The following is a 21,062-nucleotide window of genomic DNA, read 5'->3' as shown; positions in this document are numbered from 1 at the left end:
TACTAAACATAGTACCGTAGAAGTATGTCTAGAATTCTCTTTTTCTCTCACTATATATACAAATATCCGGAACAATCTATTAAAGATAGCCTACTTTAAACTAATGCGATGTTTAGGTAGGAAAATTAAAGGTTAATCCCATTTTCAATAGCTTTTAGTTGGCAGACTGACAGACAAAACGCAAAAAAATTGCGGCTTTAATCCTAATATATATATGTAATTTTGGTTTAACAGTAAAATAAATACTTAACTATTTTATTTAAATTCTAGTGATTCCATTATCCTTTGATAACTTGGGGGGAGGGGGACGTAACTTCCTGGCAAAAGGGGTGTTATGGGGTGTGTGTGTTTCATAGGCGGCGTTAAGAAGAGGTTATTATATTGATTGTAGGTTATGCATTGAGAATGATGAAATTAGCATAATGCAAAAGTGAAACGGCAGACAACTATGAGACATGAAAGAGTAGAGACGTTGTTTTGTGGTGTTTTTAAATATCAGTATATTTCATTAATAGCCTATTAGATCTCTATCTCAAGTTAAATCTGTGAATTTTGTAATATCAATTATATTGAGTTTATTTAAAGTTTATTTAGTAAAAATATAAAATGCCTTTATTGGTTCAGTTGTATTACCTGACTGGGTAGTATGGTTAGCAAGGAGAGAGGTGGCGAAAAGAATGTTTTATTTTCAGTGCAATTTATCTGAGTATTAGTAAAATTACATGTTTAAAAATTAAAAATTAAAATATCTTAAGATGGAGACGTCATTTTATCTTCCAATAAGACCGCGTCAGAGACCAGAAAAAACACCTTTAACTAATATTAATATTTTTTGTGAACATTTCTTGTACATTTCATAAATATATTTCATTTAGTGATACTGAAAATACACAAAAGATTGTCATTCTTTGTTAACATATTGTAATGTTGCCTCCCTTACATTTACGTAATTGTTTTAGAATTGGTGTATTTTATGAAAAAATCGCTTGCATAATTAATTTTATAACCTAAACGGTTTGCTTTAAGAAAACCGAAAGTAGCCTTAGCACCTAAACTTTTCAAGCCGCATCGCATGGTGAAATAATATTTTTCATTTCTCTTCTAGTTTTCGAGATCTGAGTGTGACAGACGGACATTTTGCACCAACCTAATAGCGGCTTTTCCCCTTACGGGGGCCGATAATACAATAGTGATGTGTCATAATAGAAATAGATTGTGATGTGCCAAAGCAGCAATAAAATGTGGTGAAATAAAGAAATAAAAGAATGTGATGTGTCGCAAAAGAAATAATAGAATACTAGTCGACCGGCGGCGTAGGATACGCCGCTATTTTGCAGGGCCAACCTTAGGCCACTGCAACCTATGCGACCTCAGTAGGCCCAGCTCCCCCATATGGCCCGCGCTAATTTTAGGTGTATAAATTATTAAATTAAACCATTTTATAACTTATAACAGATTTCCCGCAGCCTCCTTTCAGGAGGTCCTGGAAATCTCCTGAAATTGCAAATATACGAAAAAGTCCTGGAAATATCCGGAAATTATTAAAATCTTTTGAAAACTCATACAAATCTCCTGAAATATACAGACAAAAATTCTCTTTTTACCTAGGATAACTCCCTCCGTGCGAGTGGCAAAAAAAAAAAAAGAGTGATCTTTCCATTGTGTCCAAAGTCTTGAGCGTGCTCTGTCGCCTCGATAGTTACTACAGAGTAGATTACTTCCCCCCCCCCCTTTTTTTTTAACGTGAGGTAGAATAATAGAATATTATGTGTAGAAACAGCCATGGAATGTGATGTGTCACAACAGAAATAATAGAATAGTATGTGTAGAAACAGACATGGAATGTGATTCGTCACAACAGAAATAATAGAATAGTATGTGTAGAAACAGACATGGAATGTGATACGTCACAACAGAAATAATAGAATAGTATATGTAGAAACAGCCATGGAATGTGATTCGTCACAACAGAAATAATAGAATAGTATGTGTAGAAACAGCCATGGAATGTGATTCGTCACAACAGAAATAATAGAATAGTATGTGTAGAAACAGCCATGGAATGTGATTCGTCACAACAGAAATAATAGAATAGTATGTGTGGAAACAGCCATGGAATGTGATTCGTCACAACAGAAATAATAGAATATTATGTGTAGAAACAGCCATGGAATGTGATTCGTCACAACAGAAATAATAGAATAGTATGTGTAGAAACAGCCATGGAATGTGATGTGTCACAACAGAAATCATTTCTGGAAATCTTTGTTTTATTTGAAAGCTTTCATTTTTTAGATAGTGGCCCATGAGTCATGCTCTCTCTCTCTTTGTCTCTCTCTCTGTCTCTCTCTCTTTCTCTCTCTCTCTCTTTTTCTCTCTCCATGTCTCTCTCTCTGTCTCTCTCTATCTCTCTCTCTTTCTCTCTCTCTGTCTCTGACTCTGTCTCTCTCCCTCCCCTCTCTCTCTCTCTCTCTCTCTCTCTCTCGACCTTGCCTCGGTATGATACAAAAGAATATTAACCATGTCCTGGCAACAAATGTGGCTGATATTCTTTTTGAGACTCACATTTAGATCTTACATTTGTGGAAAAGGGAAGACACTCGTGGGGCATGAATAAAAACCTGCAAATTTTTGTTGTTTTTAGCGGCCCCCGTAAAGGGAAAAAGCCGCTATTAGGTTTGTGCAAAATGTCCATCTGTCCGTCTGTCACACTCAGATCTCGAAAACTAGAAGAGATATGAAAAATATTACTTCATCATTAAATGCGGCTTCAAAAGTTTAGGTGCAACGGCTACTTTTGGTTTTCTAAAAGCAAACCGTTTAATTTATAAAATTAATTATGCAAGCGATTTTTTCATAAAAATACACCAATTCTAAAACAATTACGTAAATGTAAGGGAGGCAATGTTACAATAGGCTAACAAAGATTACCAATTTTTGTGTATTTTCAATGTCGCTAAGTAAAATATATTTTAAAAATGTACAGGAAATGTTTACAACAAATATAAATAATAGTTAAAGATGTTTTTCTGGTCAACTAGCTGCTAAAATTAAAAGAAAACATTTCTGTTTGTTTATAAAGGCTAATAATGCATTTTGTATGTAAATATCACACACATTTTCTTAATGGACTTTTTATGCAGCGATTTTCGTGCAGTAGCGTAACGTTGCTACATGAACAGGTACTAAACCAATTCCTTAAACTTTAAAAAAAAATTAGATTTTATTTTTTTTTTTGTTTAGTCCCCCATCCGAATAAAAGAAGATTATTTTTGTGCGTTTTGTTTGTTGGTCGGTCTGTCCGTCACGATTAGATTAAAAAAACTAGAACTCTAAGAGCTATTGAAAATCTGATTTACACTTTAATGTTCCTCCCGTAACATCTCAATAGTTTTAAGTATCTAAAAATTGATTGTTCCGGATTTTTTTGTGCAAAACTAATCAACCCCAACAAATGTTTGTTTGCTCTTCTAATTTATATTACATTCAATTTCCATGCTTAAACGTTGCAAAAAACACATTATCAATAATATGTTGTTCCGTTTTTTATGTAAATGGCATATTAATGCTAAATCAAAATCTCTATACTGACTTATATTTCATTAAGTGTAAAAATGTTCCGGATATTGTTTTATAAAACATGAATTATGCCTAATGATTGTTTAAAATCGCATAATTTACTAATATTACACTTATATTATTTGACAATGCGTCACTATAATTTGGTTATCAATATCAAATTGTTCCGTATTTTCATATTTAAACAATTTTAAAAATATCGACAATATGTTGTTCGGGGCTTTAAAAAAAAAGTAATTTACTAGAAATGATTACTGAAAATTACTTTTTAGACATTTAATTTTCTTGCTAAAACATAACATAGAAGTTTTGTAATCGATAAAGAAAGTTCCGGATTTTGTTTCTTACAAATCGTCGCCAGAAATTTCCGAATTTATTTAAAAATCTACTAACGCCAAATAATTGTTTGAACTCCCTCTTCTAATTAATAAACAAATAATCTTCTCATTTACGAAATAATGTTTTTACGGATTTTTATGAAAAATATTTTAACTCACTACTCTCTTACAGTACATTTAACTTTCTACCTAAAACATGTAAAAATCTAATTATCGTTAATATTATATTCCGATTTTTAAGGAAAACAGAATCCAAACTCCAAAGTAAGGTATGAAAATCTCTCCACATGGCTGTAGTACATCTAATTTTTATACGAGACCATCCAAAAAATTTAATTAACGGTATTACATTTATCTGAAATTCTCTTTTTCTTTTACTATTTATACAAACATCCGGAACAATCTATTATATAAACTTTTCAATTGTGTTCATACCTAAAAATTATTGCGATGTTTTGAAACGTAAAATAAAGGTTAATCAATTTTTAATAACTTTTAGTGGTTCTTTTTTTATATCAAGATGACGGACAGACCGACTGACAGACAAAACGCAAAAACAATGCGGCTTTGATCCTTTTTGAATAAATTCTATTAGAACTCAGTGCACCAATGTCTATGAACCCTTGTTAAATATCTCGTGTAAATAAAGACATTTTTTTTTTTATGGTACCGGTACTAGCCTATTGTGAGGTAATGGAATTTTTTTTCTTTGACGTCATATGAATGGACTCTTTAAATGTAATGTTAAAAGAACGCACTTGGTGCACCAATGTCTATTAACACTCGAAAAAGTGCTCGTATTAATGAAAATATATTTTAGTCTAACTAAGCCGTGTGACGTAGTGTTTTTTTTTCCTTTGACGTCATATGGAATGAATTTTTAAATGAAATGCTAAAAGAACGCACTCTGTGCACCAATGGCTATGAACACTCGATAAATGGCTCGTAATGATGAAGGCGATTTTTATTCTAGCTAGGCCGTGTGACGTAGTGTTTTTTTTTCCTTTGACGTTATATGGAATGAATTCTTGAAATGAAATGCTTAAAGAACGCACTCGGTGCACCAAAGTCTATGAACACTCGATAAATGGCTCGTAATGATGAAGGCGATTTTTAGTCTAGCTAGGCCGTGTGACGTAGTGTTTTTTTTCCCTCTGACGTTATATGGAATTAATTCTTCAAATGAAATGAAAAAAGAACTCGGTATAGTAATGTTTATTAAGCCTCGTTATGTGACTCGCGTTTAAAAAAGGAATGATATCTTGATTTAGATCTAATCTAGATTTTTTAAAACTAGATCTAGATTTTTATTACAGTATATCTAGATCTGGATTTATATTCTAATTAAAGTTATTTTAGAGTCTAGATCTAGAATTTCTAGATCTAGTTTAGACTAAAATAGACTAGATTATGATGTAGAATTTCAATTTCTAAACTTTAAGTGTAAAAAAAAAGTGTAGATTTTCATTTCCAAACGTTTTGATCAATATTGTAATGTTTTAATATACTAAAACTAATCTACTATTTTTTATTTAATTTAAATTTACAGCAAATGAATCTTTGAAACATTATTACTTTTGACCATCAAAATTAAATCACCTCTTGAATATTATTTGCGAATATGCATATCCGACAGGGATCCGACTTCGACGGGGGCCGCCTCTGAGTTTGTGTAACACAAACTCTCTTTGTAATCTTGTTTTAGATAAATTGGGAACACATTTAAACTCCTCATCAATGGGTATTCTCCATCCTCTTAAAGTTACAGAGAGAGAGAGAAAGAGAGAGAGAGAATTGAAGGGCAATAAGTCTCTTAAGATCCTGCCTTAAATATAGGCCTACAGCAAGTCATGAATACTATCCTAATTAAAAGCACAGGGCCTCTATCCACCATGTGATACCTGCCCTAAGGAAAGGTCTGACTGCTCCTAAGACTGAACTATTGTGGGAAGTCACAATCTAGAATGATTGCTCATTGTTGTATTTCCGGTACTCACCATGTTCAACCCACTCACACTCTAGTTCATCTACTCATCTTTTTAAGTTGTTCAATGACTCTGTCACATTGGTTGGTCTGAAGTGTTTAGTCTAGTGTCTAAAAGTTTACGCCAAAGTTTCTCACCCTGAGATGCTTGTACCCTTAGGATTGACACTCAATAAAAACAGTTTGGTTCTAAAGAAGTAAAATGACCTTCGATAATTGTACTAAGAATTAGGAGGAACTATACTTGTGAATGTAAGATTTATTACAATTGAGATTGGAGACACTAAGTTGATAAATGTTAGTTTTATACAAATGCAGACAGCTGGATGTAAGTTGTAAGTAGAACGCAAGAGAAAACAATTCTTTGCTGCCCAATGGATGATGGTCTCGTGAGTTTCCATCATCCTACACTAGGTGGTCTCGAAACAAAATATGCAAATCTTAAGTTCCATTTGTTTTCTTTCCTGTTGTTAAAGCAGGCCTACATCATATAACAGCGTGTCTTTGACATGCTTAAATAAGATTATTATTTGGCATTGAAATTTGTTATTTCATTAGTTTTATATGCATCCAATACAAACCAAATAAATGTATAAGTGGCGTACTCGGTGAATGGAACTACATCATAGTTTGACTAATTTCTTTAGAGAAGGTTTATATTGAGCCCTTCTAAGAAAATATTTTTCTTTCATTCAGCATCAGTTAAAACATAAAAATATTTTTTTTCCAAAGCAATCTAATGTCATTTGAGAATCGCTGAATGAACAAAATCAATGAGAATGTACATCTCAGTTTGTCCACAAGACAAAGTTCCCACATTCTTGATTCGAACGACACTTTTAGATCTACGTTTGACGAAAGTTTGGTTGGAGTTTGTTTTTTCTTAAAACCTGTTTCTCATGAATCACTTCTGTTCATTAACTTTCCTGTTGGCCTCCGTGATTTGTTGTGTGTCAATGAGTGGATTATTAACTAGAACATCTTTAGGCTGTGTTCGTTGGAGCTCTTGTATTTTAATGTCCAGATAACGTATGACCATCACGAGTAGGGAGTAGGGGCTATGAATTAAGTGGACATTCCGGTGTTTGGTGGGTGTCAAATAGACTTCATATTCAACACGATATACAATAACCTTTTGTTCAAACCACAGACTTTCTTTCATTCGGGTGTCTTCAGTTTAACCTCAATTATTTATTGCTATTCCAATTGCACATTGATCAAGCGTGAAAAGAAGATCAGAAATGATGATTGTTATCTCCCTTTTACTGTATATACCTCACATCTCAGGTAATACGTCCAATTTATGGCAACACATTACCAATGATTATGATAAATATATAAATCAGAGACTAAAGATCAATTGTGTTATAAAATTAAATGTATGACTAATACGGCCAGATCAATATATATATCAGAGACTAAAGATCAATTGTGTTATAAAATTAAATGTATGACTAATACGGCCAGATGAATATATAAATCAGAGACTAGAGATCTATTGTGTTATAAAATTAAATGTATGATCAATAAGGCAGGATTTTAGTAATTTCAAATTGAAATATTCATTTTTTTTTTCAGGATCTGCCGTCTTTGAAATCAATTGCCTGGCCAAATATTCCGTAAACTCTAAAGCCAAGGTCATGTTGTGTACCAACCAATCGTCCCCGATCAGCTCCCCTTGTACTAGTGAAGAAAGATTGGGCATTCAAGACTTTGAGATCTACTTGGCAAGCAATGAGTCCGTCCAGTGCAAGGCTCTCGACGAGACCAACTATAGATCACATTATAATGCCACTTGTCTAATGGAGAATAATAAACCTCTGACAAAAGACATGGCCAAAACATTGATGACAGTTTTCGTAGACCAAACAAATTATTTGTATCATATCAGAACGTTGAATACCCTCGTGAAATCTACGGCTTGGCTTGCTGTTATTGGGGAATGCCACAAAAGTTCGTAGGTCCACAATTTATATACAGTGTTCTTATCTTATCTCATATTTTACAGACGTTACTTCAAAAAAGAAAATAATTACGTCAACGCATGTCATGTGTCAATCTAGTCATGCATGTTAATCAAATAATCAATGACTTAAACTCTGCCAAGTCGTTGGTTTTCCTGGCTGATTCAGGCAAACCATTCCATTCTCTAATGGCACTAGGAAAGAAGGAGCACTTGTACAAATTTGTTCCAGCATGTGGAAAAAGAAATGTGCTGACCACCATGTTGTTTTTAATGTTTTTTCTTTTTTCGATTAACTTTTTTTAAAGAGTTTTTTGTTCTTATGCTATCATTTTAAATGAATTTTAATATTAGATCTAATAGCTGCTAGAAAGAAAGACAAAACAGCAACAGAAAAATGTTGGCAAGTAATTCAAGGGAGATAGTCTAATATTAAGGCTTAAAACCAAAATGGCGTATCTCCAATGACAATATATGGTAATAAGAAATAAAACTTTAAAATTTATATTTTAAAAACTATTTATCTCCAAGGAAATCAAATTACATATTTGTAATCTGCATTTTTTTCTTCATGTTCTTAAAATATAAGAGAAACCTGATTTAGCGTTTCTAGTCACGTAAACTAATACCCTTTGTTTTGTGTATGACAGTTACTTTTTCTTTTATCCTTCTATCCTGAAGTGTCTCTAAATTTAGTGATTTTACTAATGTTTACCAGTATGTGTGTGCATGTTTTCTGTATCAGTGGTACAGTTATGTCTAGATATTGGCAGACTATCCATGACATTCTATACTTATCAGTGACTGGAGAGGGGGGGGGGACTTAATTAGCACTATTAGAACCAATAAGAATGGACTACGCCAAACTGTAAATGTATCCTCATATTCTAACTAAATGGCTACCTGGCAGAGTGGATACCTTCTATTTGTTGTCTCCGCTGATTAGAAATGTAACAGCGAAAAGAGAGCATTTAGTCAATCTCTCTTGCCAGTACAAAGCCTCTCCAAGATGGTCACTGAGACTGTGAAGATTAAGGCTAATTACAATGGCCTCGTATTTTGCTGAATTTCTGAGATAGGCATCGCAATAACTAGTACCGGTACTTTCTGAACCTAAGGGAGTAAACCCTGACAGAAAATTCGGGGTTAGAGCCCCTGAGGCAGTGAAACAGCAGTATGACAAGCTCTCTTCCAGTTGATACCTGCAGTCTCTTGGTCTCAGATTGCGATGATGCTCCATCCTTTTAGATCCGGTCAGACGTTAGGGCAGTTTAGTACTCGCACCAACACAGACTTATATTGCCTTATATATGTTTTTATCATAAAAGCTTGTTTAAACTTTTCTTCCACAGAACAAGACTTTATAGATGTATGTGGGAATGGCTCCTTATCTGGCGTGACAAGAGCCCATCTAAAGTTGCAGAGCAGAGAAGAGAATCGAGAGACTAAAGAGATGAGAGATGAGACTCGAGAGAATAAAGACTTTCAACTGACCTGGTGTAACTGTAGCGTGAAGACGTCAAGCGTGGTCAAAGTGACGGCCATTCATGTCCAGTTCAACATCCCTACCTACCTTGACTTTGTTGGTCGAGAAAGATCTAAGTACTTTTGTTTTCCTTTTGTAATGCATGCCAAGATAACCCGGCTGTGATTCTTCTGTGTGAATCGTTGACTTTTATTTTGAAAAGAGATGATTGTATAGTCCTCTATTGTTTGTTTCAAACTTAATTTGAAGCAGCGACAGCGCATGTAAAGCAGCGATAAAGGGGACTAATTCAGTTTATACCCCCACCTCAGTAAAGTGCAATATCTTTCCCTTGTTCGAGGTATCAAACAAAATAATGAATTACCAATAGTGAATTAACTAATTGGTTAATTTTTTTTATTGATTTTTGTGTTGTCAGGTGAAAGAAATGATTGTAGAAAGTTTCAGCTTGATCCGAGATTTAGTGTGGGAGAAAAACATGTGCCAACTTTTGACCAGACAGACAGAGTGAGTCGATATAAGCTTTGTAGAAATGAATGCACTATAGTAGTGTTACACAACATGTGGTCACTTGGTCACTTGTATTAGAATTGTAGTTATAAATGGTTATAAATGGTTAAGTCTGCGCTGGATTTGTCAAAATATGTAGGTCGCAGCTGGGAGTACGTAGCTTCGTGAAATACTGCACTCATTAATCTTCGGACTCGAAGACCAGCTTTATATAAATATTACCGGGAAATTGCGAAATCCAGACATTCTATAGATGTAGAATGCCTTAAGTTTTCAGATAAAGTAGGAAATGATTCCCCCTTTCCTACGTTGCCTAGGCATTCTATAGAATGTTTATAGGCCTATGAAGTCCAATTTTAATTTTTAAATAATCAAATAATTCTTTCAAAATACTAATCCATTCGAAAAAAATAAACCATAAAACCATATTATAAGTTCAAATTAATGTATAATACTCTCAATTCTAGTGGGCTGCTTATATTGACAAATTAGTCTATTCGTTTCTTGTAAACACAAACTTAACAAGGTTACTAAGATAGTTTGTGTGTTATATTATCATTTAATTACAAACCCAAATGTGAAATATACATATGTTTTATGAACGTGAACAAGAAGACTAACATAAGACTACCATGAGACTGCCAACACACTAATAACATACTTAAGGAAAAGTAAGTGAACACACTGAACATCAGAACAAGGGAGACTACTTAGAGACAACAAACAAACACACAAGACTCGGCCTTCAAAGTGGTCCACTCAAGCAGGTAAAAAGGCGACTTTCAATATGTTCAACATGAATGTCAGGAGCTAAGAACTGCAAGCCATCCCCAACAACAACTCTATCTCCTCCAATACAAATAGACGAGGCGTGTGCGTATCGAAAGTGTTGCTGATAGTGTCGTAGTGTTAAAACGATGCGGGTGAATGTGAACCTGGCCTAACTGATGTTACTGGTTATCTGTTTGATGGTTTGTAAAAGGTCTGTATTTTATTCAATGTCTGTATCTCATTCAAGGTCTGTATCTCATTCAATGCATTTCTCTTGGTTGCATGTACTAGTTGAGTATAACATTGTTCCGTACACTCCACCTTTTTTACAATATTAAACACTGTTTATTTAATTTTGTTATAATATGATAATATGTCTGGAGAACGAATTGTCGTGTCCTCGTCTAAAATACTGTTATCAAATGATGTGACGAGACACAACGCTTCACCATTGCGGAATCAGATTTTATTTCCATCGGGAAGATTTACGCACGTAATTGAAAACCACATCCGTTTATAATTAGTACTACATCATCAGGTTCTAGTCTATGATTGACAAGATAACTAGTACTACATCATCAGGTTCTAGTCTATGATTGACAAGATAATTAGTACTACATCATCAAGTTCTAGTCTATGATTGACAAGATAATTAGTACTACATCATCAAGTTCTAGTCTATGATTGACAAGATAATTAGTACTACATCATCAAGTTCTAGTCTATGATTGACAAGATAATTAGTACTACATCATCAAGTTCTAGTCTATGATTGACAAGATAACTAGTACTACACCATCAAGTTCTAGTCTATGATTGACAAGATAACTAGTACTACATCATCAAGTTCTAGTCTATGATTGACAAGATAATTAGTACTACACCATCAAGTTCTAGTCTATGATTGACAAGATAATTAGTACTACACCATCAAGTTCTAGTCTATGATTGACAAGATAACTAGTACTACACCATCAAGTTCTAGTCTATGATTGACAAGATAATTAGTACTACATCACCAAGTTCTAGTCTATGATTGACAAGATAATTAGTACTACACCATCAAGTTCTAGTCTATGATTGACAAGATAACTAGTACTACACCATCAAGTTCTAGTCTATGATTGACAAGATAACTAGTACTACATCATCAAGTTCTAGTCTATGATTGACAAGATAATTAGTACTACATCATCAAGTTCTAGTCTATGATTGACAAGATAATTAGTACTACATCATCAAGTTCTAGTCTATGATTGACAAGATAATAGTTTCCTGATGGAACTACCATTGAAAATGATCGTTAAGAAAAGAAAATAGAATGACGATTTTGTACGCTATGATTTTACTTCAATGTTAAAAGCGGGAAGTGAGAAATCACAATGCGTCATTTGTAACGACGTTCTGTTATCAGAATCAATGAATCCGAACAATCTGAAAGTCATTTTGATGTTAAACATCCGAGCTTCTTATTTGGTGGCCTTCAGAATGGCTAGAACTATGAAACCTCACGTCATAGCTGATGACTTCCTGTGACCAGCGGCCATATACATTGTTTGATTAATGATTGGAGCCGAATTTGTTAGATCTACAAACTTTTGTTCAATCTCCGTATCTAATGACAGAATAGCTGTCTGGTTATTTATCGATCAGATAATTCTGGAAATAACTCCTCGGGCATAGGCCATCAACCACCTTCCTCCAGGCGTCTCGGTTCTGGGCAAATCTCTCCAACTGTCCCAACATCTTGCCCATCTGCTTAGCATAAGCTTCCAAATAACGGCGCCGTGTATTCTTTGAGGTTACAGGTGAAGGCTAGTATTGTGATGTTGAATGTAGATTTGTGAATGGTGTGGCTCCACTTCAAATATGTATCATCCAGCTTGGAGAATCCAATGTTGCAAATGGATCACAATTACTGGTGTACGTGAGGATGGCGATTGTAAAAAACTGGTTTCTCTTCTTGAAACGACTGCTACAGCACGTGATGTATTTAACAAATGTGTTTCTTTCTGAAAAAAATGTATAATCTCTTGCAAAAATATTTGCAGTGTCTACAAAGTTGCTGCTCCAACTATGCTTGGATGTTGGTCTGGATTTCAACTTTTGCTACACAATGAGCCACCAAAAATCATCAAAACTCATCGACGAATATTAGTCAGAAATATATCTTTGCGAAACAGGATTTTCCAACTTAACTACAGAAGTAGACTTGATGTGACGACTTTCGTTCTGATCTTGTAATAATTGCCCTAAAATTTCCGATCTGGTGAAACTTTCACAATGACTTTGATATTGTCCCTAACTGGCGCAACAGTTTTGTACCAATGTAGAATACACTTTCCTTAGCTGTTTACTATGCTCTGTAATGCTTCCATAATAGCCCTATAAGATAGAGCGATCACGTGATATAAAAGTAAATAAATGCGGTAATAAAGTAAAAATTTGTTTATTTTTTGTAGTTTGGTGACAAGCTGAAATATTTAAAGTCTCATGATTAAACATACAGCTTTGGCCAATTCATATCAGATATTTACATTATTAATACGATTTTATAACATAAGCGAAAATATGATTTTACTGTTCGGGGTCGCCGCATAGTGGCCAATTTTATAGAGGGGTCGCGGAACTAAAATAAAATTTGAGAACCGCTGGTTTACATCAATGTTTGAAAAATAGAGAGAGACCTATATTGTTAAAGATACCAGTTGTATCTCTGCTTTTTTTTTTTTTTTTTTTTTTCAATGAATAGTTTAAAATGGTGTATTTTTAGGAAAGATCTGCATGCATAATTAATTTTTTTAATTAAACATTTTGCTTAACGAAAAACATTTGGGCTGAAATTTGGAATTAAAAAAAAAGTTTTAGGTACATTTAACTTCTACGATATCGATCGTGAAAATAGCTTAGTTATTCTATGTACAGGGTAAGTAATAACATCATATTTGTCATCCACCGCAACTGGGAGAATTAGTGATGATTCAGTCAGAGCTCTTGTAAATAGATAGTAGAAGAATAGAATGCAAACTATAGTTAATACCTAAATGGAAAGTATTTATTTTTAGATCCATAAATGTGGATGAATTGTACTGGAACAAAGATGGCGTGTTGTTTGAAACGGTACAAGATTTTAACATACAGTTTGGACTGCTGTGGCCGCTTCCGAAGAATGTCTGGCTATCTCTAGAAGGTTTGAACTGTAGCCTGTAGTCGTTTTACGCAGTGACTTTCTATTTTACATTTGCATTAACAAAACTTTTTTTTTCCTATTCAGGGGAAGAACTGCACATAGACTGTCAATCCACTCACATCGTGAGAAATTATAGCAAGTACAACTGTGAGTAAAATAAGAATAAGATAAGATTATTTCATTGGTCCAAACAAATGGAAATTCCGTTTAAATTGTCCACCTCAGCATTACAACTATTACAATAACACTATAGACACACACACACACACTTTACTAGCGCTCGAGGAGTTAAGCTCCTTTGTAAGTCAAGGAGATTAAGGATGACCCTGAAACACCCTCAAAGACTGTGGAATATAGGAGTTTTTATATCTCTGTGTTGAAAAGTTGAAAGAATTTCTAAATACAAACTCAGGCTACAGTTGAAAGAAAAAAGAAAAGACATTTTCATTTATTTTAGGTCAAAGATTTGAATTATTGTGTCAATGAGATTTTCTCGCCATCACGAGAGTTATAATGGGAAGTATGGGGGTGGGGAAGGCTGTTTTCAGATTTTGTTTAAATAGTGAGAAACAGTTGAAAAAAAATGAAACTTATTGTTTAACATACTGACCAGTCTTATTCCACAAGGTGAGGAAAATAAATAAATGTTCACAGGTCAAGAAATGGGCAATGGTGTAGTAGTTTATATCTTTGTTTTGAAGTTTATATCTATTTGTTTTGTAATTTATAGCTCTCTTTGTTTTGTAGTTTATATCTCTCTTTGTTTTGTCCTTAATAACTCTCTTTGTTTTGTAATTAATATCTCTCTTTGTTTTGTATATATCTCTCTTTGTTTTGTAGTTTATATCTCTCTTTGTTTTGTAGTTTATATCTCTCTTTGTTTTGTCATTAATATCTCTCTTTGTTTTGTCGTTAAAATATTCTTTGTTTTGTAATTTATATCTCTCTTTGTTTTGTAGTTTATATCTCTCATTGTTTTGTAGTTTATATCTCTCTTTGTTTTGTAGTTTATATCTCTCTTTGTTTTGTCGTTAATATCTCTCTTTGTTTTGTCGTTAAAATATCTCTTTGTTTTGTAGTTTATATCTCTCTTTGTTTTGTAGTTTATATCTCTCTTTGTTTTGTAGTTTATATCTCTCTTTGTTTTGTAGTTTATATCTCTCTTTGTTTTGTAGTTTATATCTCTCTTTGTTTTCTAGTTTATATCTCTCTTTGTTTTCTAGTTTATATCTCTCTATGTTTTCTACCTCCTATTACTATTTCGATGTTGTTGTTCTAACTTCTGTGTTATTTCCCTCACAGTGATGGTCACACTTATTTTCATCGTACTGGTCATGCTGAACGTCGTGCCCATCCTGATCTGTGTTTTCATCAAGAGATATCGAGTGTAAGTCTCAGAAGTGTTAGTTAAATGATCAGAAGTGTTAGTTAAATGATCAGAAGTGTTAGTTAAATGATCAGAAGTGTTAGTTAAATGATCAGATGTGTTAGTTAAATGATCAGAAGTGTTGGTTAAATGATCAGAAGTGTTAGTTAAATGATCAGAAGTGTTGGTTAAATGATCAGAAGTGTCAGTTAAATGATCAGAAGTGTTAGTTAAATGATCAGAAGTGTTAGTTAAAGGATCAGGTTAAATGATCAGAAGTGTTAGTTAAATGATCAGAAGTGTTAGTTAAATGATCAGAAGTGTTAGTTAAATGATCAGAAGTGTTAGTAAAATGATCAAAAGTGTTAGTTAAATGATCAGAAGTGTTAGTTAAATGATCAGGTTAAATGATCAGAAGTGTTAGTTAAATGATCAGAAGTGTTAGTTAAATGATCAGAAGTGTTGGTTAAATGATCAGACGTGTTGGTTAAATGATCAGAAGTGTTAGTTAAATGATCAGACGTGTTGGTTAAATGATCAGATTTAGTGGTTAAATGATCAGAAGTGTTAGTTAAATGATCAGAAGTGTTAGTTAAATGATCAGATGTGTTAGTTAAATGATCAGAACTAGTAGTTATACCAAACATCTATTCGCGTTATCATGACGCCCGTCAATAAATATATTAGATGTGGTGAAATCAAAAAGTGGAAACAGTTCTGTCAGGAGAGTTCTGGTCAGCCTGGGTCTCCTGTAAGAAGAAGGGAGGCAATTCAGGTTGTTAACTTCAAAACTGTTTTTGTTTTGGATTGTTTTACTTTGTGAGATGTTTTTTTGAATGGAATGGAACTCATAATAAAGCAGTGTGGTTTTGTTCCTAGTCCAGGACAGTTGGACTTTTGGTTATAGATAGAGTTGAAGTGTAGACTCTAATTATTTCTGTATAGTTACTATTCAGTCTCTGGGATATTGAGCTGTTATATTTTAATTGATACTGGATATTTCATTTGTCAGAACTGAGCCTGTATTATAGTACAGTGTATGTAATAAACATGTTATATGTCCGTGAATTGGCATTCTGAATCTTTATTCTGTCGTTATATGTGTCGTTACGGTATTGCCCAGGACTTGGATACATTTAGTAATCAGCATTGAAGTACACATACGTATATTAGAGAAGACAAAGAGCCTTGACAAGTTCCAAGTTTGTGAATTACAAATGTCTTCACGTTTCTCCTTCAATAGTTATGGTTTGCGGTTGTTGTTGGGGTTTTTTTTTCAGTGCACGGACCAAAGGTTTGGAACTCACTCCCCATTGATCTCAGACAGACAACATGCTACACTACTTTCAGGAAGAACATTAAGACTTATCTGTTTAAAACGTTTTTAGATTAATTTGTCATTTTAGTTCTTGTGTTTATGTTCGTAATGTTAAGCCTACATTACATGTTTAGTTACAGTGCTCTATACATTAAATTATATAATATATGAAGCAGACATCGACTAACGAAAGACTTCAATTTAACTATATGCAAGTCTACTTTAAATAAGTTCTCGTCCAAGTTCGCTAAAAAAAAATATTTGTTTTATAAGTCCCTTTTAAACAAGAAGTGAAAGATCGTGAGTAAGCATTCATCTCTACATCTTTCTTATATTTGCAGGGCCACCAGAGCAAGAGATATGGTTATGAGATTAAGTCATATCAGGTAGTTGATTTCAGTTTTATTTCTTTGTCTATTAAGAGAATACGTTTAGGATGGCGACACCCAATGGCTGGAAAGGTTTTCCTTTAACCCTGTAACATCCCTTGCCATGATTCATTGCCTGGTTAGTAGATCTAGGATGGAACTCTCCACTATCCGTCCCCAGACCAATCAAAGGGGAGCTCATTTGACACGGAGGTGATGATGTAACATAAGATTTAAGCGTGCATTCTTCAGCCTTGAAATTTGGTTGGCTTGTAGTCTACTAATTGGTGTAATTATGGCTGAGAATTACAATAATAAACAGAGAGTAACAGTCTAAAAGTTTAAGAAGATTTAGCAAGTAGAACAGCACTGTGTTAGTACGCGATGATAAGGCAGCCTACATTGATTTTGATTCTAGGCCTATATAAAACATCAGTCCGCCTAGTGATCAATTATGCAGGCAGAGGCGGGGGAGGGAAAATCCCCCCCGGTCTAGGAATTCGCCATAATTTAGGGGCCCGGGGGGGGGGGGGCTTGACCTCTTTGGGGGCCCCTCTAGCAGGGGGGATTTTCAAATTCTCCCCACACACTAGCTACCCCACTGTGCAAAGTGATAAAATAAATATAATATATTATTTAAATATGGCTGCCTGGTGAATCGGTTTGCGCAGGTCTGTCGTTCGGCCGTCTTGAATGTCCCGGGTTCCAACCTTGTCTGCTGCCATCCCCCGTCGTCCTGCGGGAAGTTTGGACTAGGAAGTAAATTATCTTCAACTCTGAAGGAACATCCGAAACATGTCAAACATTTTACAAACATATACCGAATATCCAGAATCCAGAGTAACTTTTAGCCATATTATCTTATTATATATATATATGTATATATATATATATATATATATATATATATATATATATATATATATATATATATATATATATATATATATATATATATAAACAAGGATCTTCCAATTAATTAGGCCTATATATTTTCATACACGTGATGTCAAATTTCTACACACTAGCGATTCATATCAACAACGTCGATCTAATTATATAAGGATGTTTTTAAAGTACATCAATCATACAGTTGTTGTTTTGTTTACTTCTTCAGGAAAAGTGTAGACATTTCAAGAAAGAGGCCAGAGAGTGAACACAGTTACGTCAGCCCTCAGAGTGTACACTATGATGAAATGGGCTCTACCATTGCAGACGAAAACATTTACATGTCCACTTTATGTTAAGACTTTCTGGGTTTAATTATTGCTGGAAAATCACATTTTTATCTTACTTAAGCGATGTCTGAATAAATCTACGATGTCTGAATAAATCAACGCAGGTGATCTGAATGTCTTTTTTACTTTAAGAGTTTTTACGCTGCTAAGTTTTGATTAGGTCAGTTACCACTCTAATTGACATTGACCTTGTTTATGCAATGAGTGTAAATTTTAACATTTATATGTTTGCTTATAATTATAAATTTATACAAAAACAAGAAATTCATTCACTTATGATCCAGAGACCTATAAAACTAGTACTGATTTTTTTGGTCATTTTAGCGGCACCAGAAAGGTGAAAAGCCACAATTAGTTTTGATTGGTCTGTCTGTTTGTCCGTCTGTCACGTGTAAATTTCAAAAACTAGAAAAGATATTGAAATCCAATATCATGATATTTTAGATCTTGCAAAATTCGTGTGCAATGACTTACTCTTTTATCTTCTGAAAACTAACCATTTTGTTTTGTTTTTTAAAGTTAACGTATAAGCCGTTATTTTGTCATAGAAATAGAATTACTCTGTTTTTAAAACTATTTACTGTTAATAGTAAAAGATGGTGCAAACTATAATGCGAAAGGGGCGTACCATTGTTCATATTTTCATATTTACACATATAATTATATAACATGTATATTATTAAAAGAAAAATTTGAAATGTATAATTTTTAAAAAATACTTTTAAAAAAAGAACTACTTTTTTTTTTACACATATAGCCTAATGTGTTTAGTTTTATTCAATATTAAAGTAGGCCTATACCCTATATTATATAACTCTTTAAATTGAGAAGAACTATTCACCAACCCCCACATCCGTCGATAAACTATAAATTAGATTATCATATAAACACATGTTAGGCCTAGTTCAAGTTCATTGATTGCTTATAAATATTAAGATGTATATCTCATAAGAATAATAACATCAGGCTGCCAATCATTAAAATCACGTCAGGAACAGTTACGCCCCCACACGTCTAGTTTGTTAGGAGGGGAGGTAAGAATGTGACTCTTGGTAGTTTGTACTTCATAGCTTCTTTCATACTGCAAATATTGAAATCTTCCTTTTTACCTGTATTTCTCACAAACAGATAACCCTTCGGGGCCGCATCTGAGTTTGTGCTCACACAAACTCTTTTTTGTAATCTTGTTAAATTAGTAGTTTCCGTTTTCATCGGTCCGTTTTCATCGGTCAAGACTGCATGTGAAAGTTTTCTGTGGTATTTTTTACAAAGTAGGGCAGTCATGATCAAATCACTAAGCATTTATTAATGAGTTCATGACTTAAAAAGAATGAGAGCAACTTCCTTTGGGTCCCGACACATTGTATATCGCATGTATGTATGGTGTAATAACCTAGAACAGAGCTAAACAGAACCCTGAGATTTAGGCTATAACAAACGAATATTCATATTTAACTAGAGTAACACCATTCGTAAAACCACTAAATTTTGAGACACTTTAAGACACAAGACTAATACATAAGACATTGCATCATTAAAAAAAAAGCCACAACCTAATAATATATTTAAAGACAAAGATAAATGCAGATTTCTTATTCTATATGCTAGGACAAATTCGCTCAAGTGCTCCTTCTTCCCTAATTTCATAAGAGCATGAAACGGGTGTTGATATTCAGTCGTTGGGCTGTAAAAAGTCTATACAACTATATATTCCCTAGTAGGTGTCATTCTAACACCTCCCACCCCACTATTTATAAACTCACTCATAAAAAAAAACACCTCCCACCCCACTATTTATAAACTCACTCTTAAAAAAAAAACACCTCCCACCCCACTATTTATAACATCAGAATCTGTTCAGCCTATACAACCAAAGTATCCGCCTAGTTGTTCTCATGGTTACGTCAGAAACACGCTCACACACAATATATAACAACGGGTTGCCTGAATCAGCCAAGAAGCCCAATGATTTAGCAGAATTTAAGTTTTAATCCACATGCTCTAGATCCGTACATAGATACGTACAGGCCCTGATTCATTACCTCACCACTCACCCGATTCCCCCACTTGAAATGGACGAATAAATCTGAAAATGTAACCTGTTATTACTTGTCTTGTGTCTAGAAAAAACTAAGATATTTTCACGATTGAAACCGCAGTGGTTAAATTTACCAAAACCGATTTCTTTTTATTCGCAATTCCGACCTAATATTTTTTTAAGCCGAATAATTAAAATGTACAAGATTATACTTCCATTTTTCAATATTTTTGTGCGTAAATTTAAAAAGTACTTTTTGGCGCAAAACTAGCTTTTGTAACAACACACAAACTTAACTCCTGTAACACAAAATAAAATAACTTCGCCCGTATATCACCAACACAACAAGGTTCCTTGTAACACCAACACAATAATAAAATGGGTGCTTCAATATTCGTGTCAAGTCCCCTAACAATGCCATCACCTTAATCTCACAATGCAGCTTCTGTGCGGTCAGTGCACTATTTGTTATACCTCTTAAGTCTGCTGCAGAGAAGGTGAGGGTCAGTGCACTATTTGTTATACCTCTTAAGTCTGCTGCAGAGAAGGTGAGGGTCAGTGCACTATTTGTTATACCTCTTAAGTCTGCTGCAGAGAAGGTGAGGGTCAGTGCACTATTTGTTATACCTCTTAAGTCTGCTGCAGAGAAGGTTGGGGTTAACAATCAGCTAAAGGCTCAACAATTTCACTCAATTTTCACTCTGATAAATGTAATCATACTGATTTTTTGTTCACTCGGAATTTCATATGCTGCAAGAAATTAAAATATTCTTTTCTTATAGCATTTGTAGACATGTCATGAATTTTTTGAAAGCCAGTGTTAATTTTGTTAAGTTAAATTTTAGCAAAGATGTCTTAATGAAATTATTCAAAACATATATATAGCAATTATCTGCTATCATCCTACTAGTGT

The 21,062-nt window shown here is 33.9% G+C and overlaps 1 protein-coding gene across 4 annotated transcripts in view; it reads left to right on the top strand.

The window, feature by feature from the left end:
- Positions 1-18,868, top strand: part of LOC106058684 (uncharacterized) — a 39,323-nt gene extending 20,455 nt beyond the window's left edge. For 3 of the 4 annotated variants that reach the window (XM_056033053.1, XM_056033052.1, XM_056033054.1), the window contains exons 2-8: positions 7,480-7,854; positions 9,217-9,466; positions 13,697-13,821; positions 13,906-13,968; positions 15,124-15,208; positions 16,847-16,891; positions 17,991-18,868. In XM_056033053.1, the coding sequence (XP_055889028.1) occupies positions 7,542-7,854; positions 9,217-9,466; positions 13,697-13,821; positions 13,906-13,968; positions 15,124-15,208; positions 16,847-16,891; positions 17,991-18,120 (1,011 nt within the window). In that variant the 5' untranslated portion in view covers positions 7,480-7,541 and the 3' untranslated portion in view covers positions 18,121-18,868. Of the gene's footprint in view, positions 1-6,719; positions 7,189-7,479; positions 7,855-9,216; positions 9,467-13,696; positions 13,822-13,905; positions 13,969-15,123; positions 15,209-16,846; positions 16,892-17,990 lie in introns of those variants that run through there. The other variant, XM_013216145.2, reaches the window with a different exon arrangement.
- The last annotated feature ends 2,194 nt before the right edge of the window (positions 18,869-21,062 follow it).

Source organism: Biomphalaria glabrata, chromosome 6 (genome assembly GCF_947242115.1).
Source record: "Biomphalaria glabrata chromosome 6, xgBioGlab47.1, whole genome shotgun sequence".
NCBI classification, from domain to species: domain Eukaryota; kingdom Metazoa; phylum Mollusca; class Gastropoda; family Planorbidae; genus Biomphalaria; species Biomphalaria glabrata.
The sequence above is the reverse complement of the archived record's forward strand: the minus strand, read 5'-3'. Positions and strand labels throughout refer to the sequence as shown.